The sequence below is a fragment of the Lonchura striata genome, chromosome 7 (genome assembly GCF_050655825.1).
Source record: "Lonchura striata isolate lonStrDom1 chromosome 7, ASM5065582v1, whole genome shotgun sequence".
NCBI lineage: Eukaryota > Metazoa > Chordata > Aves > Passeriformes > Estrildidae > Lonchura > Lonchura striata.
The window spans coordinates 6510576-6517731 of NC_140709.1; the positions used below are offsets into that span (position 1 = coordinate 6510576).

Genomic DNA, 7156 nt, shown 5'->3' on the forward strand with positions numbered 1-7156 from the left:
GCTCTACAACACAATTCAAAGAATGTTCTTGAGGGGAAATTCAAAAGCCTGCTTGTATGAACACATCAATCAGAAGGGGGCAAATGCCCCCGCGAGGAGCGTGGCCCCCGCGGGCGCGCCGGGCAAGTGCAATTCCCATGCCCGGGGCGGCAGACAAAGAGCGGCCCGAGGCGCCCGCCCGGAGCCCCAGAGCGCGGCGACATCGCCGGGGTGGAGCCAGACGCGGCTGCCCCGGGGGCGGGGGGGCAGCCCGGGACTTTATAAAGCGGCGCGTCCCGCCAGAAGAGCCGAGGCGTGTTTGGAGCAGCGGCGAGTGGTGTCACTGCGAGAGGCGCGGCTGCGGCAGAGCAACGCCTTGAGAGCGCGGATCCGTCCGATGGCTCTGAGCATGGACAGCAGCCTCGACAGCCTGGATGTAAGTGCCGGGAGCGCGGCCGGCTGCCCATGTGCGCGCTGTTTGCAAACAAAGGTGCCCTCGGAGCAAAGGTGCAAACGGAGGCTGCGGGAGGCGGGGGTCGGGACAGCGGAGGGGTCTGCGGGACGCGAACGGGCAGGGCTCCCCTCTGAGCCCGGCCGCTGCTGCCTCTGCCTGCAGCGCTTCGGACCTTGGCACAGCTGCAGCCGCTGCAAATTCCAGCTGCAGGACTCCTTCTCTGGGGCTCTGCTGCTCGGCCGTCAGTTCAAGTGACATGTGGTACCTTTGTGGACTGAAAAACGCCGGCAGAGCAATTAGCGCTACGGGAATGATGAGAGGGGAAGAGGCGAGGAAGTTTGGAGCGGTCTGACTCCAGGGAATGGCATCCCTTTGCCCCGGTGCGCGCCCGGACCTCGGGCTGCCGGCTGGACTGGGAGCGGCGGCAGCGCCCGGCCGTCCCGTCCGCTCCCCGGGCGAAACGCGGCGGCATCTCACTCTTCCGGGGGCAGCTCCTCTGCCTCTGTTCGGAGAGCAGTTAGGAGCAAAAGGGACATCTCTGTAAATTTCCAGCTTTTGGGCCGCAGTTAATGCCCGCGTGGAGCCGGTGCCTCCACGTGTGAAGCGATGCGGGTCTCGGGCGCGCCCTGCGCGGAGCTCGGGGGTCCGTGAAACACAGGGCATGACAACAAAAACATTTGAAAACCTGAGGAATTGCACATAGCCAGATGGCACTCTCCCGCCAGCTTTGCTTTTAGCGCCATGGCCAAAACCGTTGGTGGTTTCCTGACGCGCTTTCATGCCCTCACCAAATTTCGCTTCCTTTTTCCACCGCTATGCTCACTTGGTCCGTCTGGCTGCAGTCCCGCGCCGGCCGCGCTCACCCTCGGCCCCGCAACCGCAGAGGGTGGGGAACAAAGGGAGGGAACGTGGCCCACCGTGGTGACCCCTCAAGGGCTTTGAGTTCCCCTGATTAAAGTCACCTCTCTCTTTCTTTCTTTTTTTATGGGCTTTGGGGTTTTTTCCTTGTCTGAGCTTATGTGGAGCTGTCAATTGCTTCTCAGCAGGGAATTCTTGCTATTATTTATCCTTTATTACATCAGCCGCAGGTACCCTTCTCTATTTCTCCTTGACCCCATCCTTTTAATGAGAAGGGACTTTGGAGTAGCAGCATTTCTAAGTAATTTTTTTTATAGCCCTCTATTGTGGAAGTTAAATGTGATAGGTCATGCTCTGTGTGGACAGACCTCTTGCATCTGGCACTTTCTGGGCTCTCCCATTTGTAGTGTCCATCTGATAAGAGCACTGAAGTGTCCAGAACCAACGATATTTCTGGGAGTAGCCATTATCTTTCTTCACTCCTTCATGCTCTGCCCTTAGCAAGATTTTACTCTTCAAAGAAAGACAAAATTTCCTGTGTATTTTATATATGCTTATGTAAACATTGTATTTTCCCATCTGGTTTTCAAAATGTTTGCCCATTTATGACAGTGGAGACTGTTCAAGCAACTCTTCGCATATTGTCATATAGAATAAGTTTTTGTAGAGAAGGCAATATCTAATTTAATTTTCTTCCTTTTTTTTTTAGCTGTCATCTGGGTTATTAATTGAACTTTCTGAAAATGGCACAGATGAGATTGGTTCGGGTGATTATGGAGAGTACAATGAGCCATGCTATCAAATTGAGAATGCCGATTTTAACCGGATCTTCTTGCCAACGATCTACTCCATCATCTTCCTAACCGGAATAATTGGGAATGGATTGGTTATTATTGTTATGGGCTACCAGAAGAAACAAAGAAGCATGACTGATAAATACAGACTGCACCTCTCTGTGGCTGACCTCCTTTTTGTCATCACCTTGCCATTCTGGTCTGTGGATGCAGCCATAAGCTGGTACTTCGGGAATGTTCTGTGCAAGGCAGTTCATGTCATTTACACAGTCAACCTCTATAGCAGTGTCTTGATTTTGGCCTTCATAAGTTTAGATCGTTACCTGGCAATAGTCCACGCCACCAACAGCCAGCGCCCCCGAAAGCTGTTGGCTGAGAAGGTGGTGTATGTAGGCGTGTGGCTGCCAGCTTTGCTTCTGACAGTGCCCGATTTAATTTTCGCCAGTACCAGTGAAGTAGAAGGAAAGTATCTCTGTGATCGCATGTACCCTCATGAAAACTGGCTGATCTCCTTCAGATTCCAGCATATCTTGGTAGGACTTGTCTTGCCTGGTCTAATAATTCTGACTTGCTACTGTATTATCATATCCAAGCTGTCACACTCCAAAGGCCACCAGAAGCGCAAAGCCTTGAAGACCACTGTTATCCTCATCCTTGCCTTCTTTGCCTGCTGGCTTCCATATTATATTGGCATCAGCATTGACACCTTCATCTTGCTGGGAGTCATCAGACACCGCTGCAGCTTGGAGACCATAGTGCATAAATGGATCTCCATTACGGAAGCCCTGGCATTCTTCCACTGCTGCCTGAATCCAATTCTGTATGCCTTCTTGGGTGCCAAGTTCAAAACATCAGCTCAAAATGCCTTGACATCAGTTAGCAGAGGATCAAGCCTCAAGATTCTTTCAAAAGGCAAACGTGCAGGACATTCTTCTGTTTCTACAGAGTCGGAGTCTTCGAGTTTCCATTCCAGCTAACACTGCTCCTTGCCATCATTTTATAAAGAGACACTTAAAAGCTGTGCAAGATTTCAGACAAATAAGACTGACCATAATGTACAGATTTATTTACAGCTGGAATTGTATATTGTTTCTTTTAGTCTCTGTGAATTTTAATTGACTTATTTATATAAAAAAACCTTTCGTATTGATGACAAACTGTCTAGGCAGGTCCTGTGGACAAGTGGTTGGTTCACAAAAGTTTTAGTGACTGTATGTATAGATATGTGAACTAAACACTTTGAATTGTAGAAAAGTGACTGTTAAAAGTTTAGAAAATATTTCTCTGTTGTTGATATGTAAATGTTTTTGGTGTTGCTGTTATTCTTAAAAGTTTGCCTGAATATTTTTACCTTACTACAAGATGTTTGGTTTACAATAGCTTAACTCTGCTGTAGAAATGGCACTTATAACCAAAGCCTCCTCTGTTACATGCTAGGGTTTTTCCCTCCATTCTTAGTAATTGATGGTTTGCAAAATTTTTTGTTCAAGGTAAAATAAAAGTTTATGAAAAAAAACTTATTTTGAGTGGTATTTTCATTTCTGGTTGAATTTTTTCTCAGTGCTTTTATTTACAATTCTAAATACACAATAATGTCTTAGAAAATCTTGTGAAAAGCAGGAAAATTAGTTTCAGTATGTACTGATTATTCAATTGACACCTCTGAGTTCCATGTCATATGTTTTTTCACTGGAATACAATTGCTCCAATTAACATTATGTTTAAAATTACTTAAACTGTCACTTAGAGAACTTTTTGAGGAAAAATATCTACAAATGAAAACCAATGTGTTTAAGCAATTGCTAAAGTTTACAGCCTCAGGAGTCAAACTCAGATTACTGCAAGTGCCTAACCTTTATGCCACGTATACAAAGTCAATCCTACATTTCTTCTGCCTTTGCTGTGGTTGTAAGTTTATTTTCACAAGTTAACACTAATCAAATGTAGATGAATCAAAGCCATTTCTGGCTAGAAATAAAGTTATTCTAATAAAGTGTATCTGATCTGAAGGAGGTAAGTGGTTTTCCTGTCTTTTCCCTATCTTGTCTACATCCAGATTTTGTTAAAGCGATTTTAAAATCTTCACATTACTTTTAAAAACACAGAATGTGTTCCAATTCTTGAACATAGTTTTAGTAGGAATCAGCCAGACTATAGGACTACCACTAATTAGTGCTGAAATCTTAATTGTCAAGTTAGTCATGTCTTCACATCAGTAGAGACTGCATTCAGAAGTAATGGATACCCAAGAGAACAGAGCCATTGAGAGTATTTGTACTTACATTAAAAAAACAAACAAAACTGTTACTTACATATAAAAAACACAAAAAAACCCCAATTTAGACGTAAAAAAAAAAGTTAAAAAAAATTAACAGAACTGAAACAGGCAACATAGATATTGCAGGGGAATTACCAAATTTTTCACAGGTATAGCACCCTGGTGATTTTGTGGAGCCAGAACCACTATGGTAAGCTACATTAAACTCCATACTTCATATTAGATATTTTCATAAATACATGACCTCTCTGTTTTCAACTTCCCTTCTCTCCAGTGAGGAGGCTGCAACCTTGGCTGCATCCTGTGCTCCTTCCCTTGCAATGACAGTAGTAATCATCTGATTTAGTGTTGAGCTGATTCAGTGCTGAACAAGCACAAAACCTGGCAGAAAATAAGTAATTTTCCAGCAATTTAGTGAATTGAATGTGTTCTATGAGGAATCCAACAAGTACTATGAAAGTGCAAGATTTTGTAACCTGGAGCCAGGCAAAGGGAGAGAAAAGTGGGATAAAATGAAAAGGACAGAGATTTCCTCCTCCACTTTTAGCAACTAAACTTTTAGATCAGTTAACCTAATGTGTGTTTTCACTCAACATAAATTAACAGCAGAAAATATGCCTTTTCAAGAAACAAAAGGTCTCACTTTGATCAGGTTGTTCCTCCTAAACAGGGCTGAGAAATGAGGAAAACATGGTATAGGAGCAGAACTCCTTAAATTGTTTATTTTTGTTGTTCGTTTGTGTGTTTTCTTAATTTATGAGGGTTTCCCTGTGAAGAATTTGCTGTTCTAAATGATTCTGATTTTCACCCCAGCCCAATCAATCACTGTGATTTAATTGCACTTATAAAATACTTACAGGCTATCAACACACTGCTGCTTATTTGTTGAGGAAATGTTCAGAGCCCCCAGCATTAACTTAGATTATTCCCATTATGCTTCAGTCAACCAACTGCTACCTCAAGCAGAGTTAACAGGAAAGAGGGTGCAAAAGAGAATAAACTCAGCAGTCATGTTACTGCCAAAGACCACTAAAAGGACACTAAACAAACAACAGAAAGAATTTGTGTAGAAAATTAATTAGTAAAATTTTAAAAAACCCATGCCCCAGAGGGATGATTTTTATAGAACTGCCATTGTTCTCAGTAGAACTAATGAACCTATGGACAGAAGACTGTCTTAAAAAGGAGTGGAAAGTTCTTTGGGGTTTTGCTTCAGCAAGAAAAATTAGTCAAAAGCTACATGTATTTATTTCTAAATAACTTTATATATCTATAAATATGAATATAATATATATTTGTACTATTTACAGAGCAAATATTTGCAAATTGGATGAAGCTGTCATGAGGAAACATAGCAAGAAATAATGAATCCAGTTCTGTCTTTTGACCTATGCGTAAGTAGGAGAAAATAAGGTAAATTTCTCTCAAATCAACTGAGCTATTCCATATATACTATCTTAGTAAAAAATATTCATTTAGTGCATTTCAAAACAAAATCACCTTTAGGCTGATTTTTTGTTGAGGCTGTGACTTTTAGATCTTTGTGAAGTAAAAGTGGTCCCAGTAAATGTGTTTCTCAAAGTATAAATTCAGCAACAAAGGCAAATGAACCTAATTTTGTGATTTATACACTGGACGAGTCCACACAGACCAAGAATTTGCCAAAGTTTTTGAAGGGACTTTCCAAGTCTTTTTTCAAATTACTCCTCTCTAGCATACAGAATAATCATGACATTCTTCAAGATATATACAATGCATAGTCTCAGCACTTTCTTGAAGTAATAAAATAATATCTGTGTCCAAGTAATTTTAAATATGCAACTCAAGACACAGAACAGAGAACAAATGTGAGTTTGGTTACAAATCATTGAGTACTAGTTACAAACCAGTTTAAAATGTTATGTGGTTGTTTAAAAGATTTATAATGTATTTACAAAAACTTTTTCCACTGAATTCAGGCATTAAGTATTTTGCTCTTGATTTTTGCAATGTGCCAACAGCAATGCTGGATTAAAATATGGATATTCACCTAATACTCTAATGCACACATATTGAGTGCCTGAGATTAGTTAGAAATCCTTTGGATAATGCAAGGCTAAACCAAGAACAGAACATGTACTCAAACTTACTTTTGCTTCTTCTGAAATGTTGTTTGGATGTAAAGTCAGAGCACTTAAAGCACTGGGGTAAAATGCCACTGTAACCCATTATTTGTGTGGTTAATCCATTATTTGTTGGTGTGTTTTTACTCTCTCTGATCAGGTGGTACCAAGCCCACGTTAGAGGAGCATGTGAAAAGCTGAGGGGTGTAGGGAGGCTGCCCCAGCAAATGTACACTGAGGGCAGTGAGCAGGGGGAGTCACTTGCTGCTTTCTTGGCCAGTTTTATGACACAATCATTATATAGGGGCTTGAACTTCTATGCATATACATAAATCAAAACAAAATCACCATGAAAATAAAAAGGAAGTGGCAGTAATAACATGGAGCCATTCATGCAAGTGAATGGTTTATCTTACCATGGTTGTGCTCTAGTTGGACAATGTACAAAGTGACCACCTCTAGATGTTTGCTTGAAAAGGCCATTTTTTACATTGTTTGGGAAAGGAAACAGCATGGCGAGGAAGTACTTCCTTGATCCAGGCATGCCTCCAAAATCCCCTAACAATGGAGTATTCTCATATTCTCATAGTGCTGAAACTTAGGAAACACTTAAGCAGATAGAGCCCCAGAGGTTTTTGCTCAAAGGATGCCACTCCCTCACTTTATATTTTGAAAGAGCTATACAGACTCC

The 7156-nt window shown here is 42.2% G+C and overlaps 1 protein-coding gene across 1 annotated transcript; it reads left to right on the forward strand.

Annotated features, from left to right (window-relative positions):
• The first annotated feature begins 289 nt into the window (after positions 1 to 289).
• On the forward strand, positions 290 to 6629 carry CXCR4 (C-X-C motif chemokine receptor 4). Its single transcript, XM_021548635.4, has 2 exons — positions 290 to 415; positions 2001 to 6629. Exons 1-2 carry the CDS (start codon positions 377 to 379, stop codon positions 3060 to 3062), a joined length of 1101 nt encoding a protein of 366 aa, XP_021404310.1. The 5' UTR covers positions 290 to 376; the 3' UTR covers positions 3063 to 6629.
• The last annotated feature ends 527 nt before the right edge of the window (positions 6630 to 7156 follow it).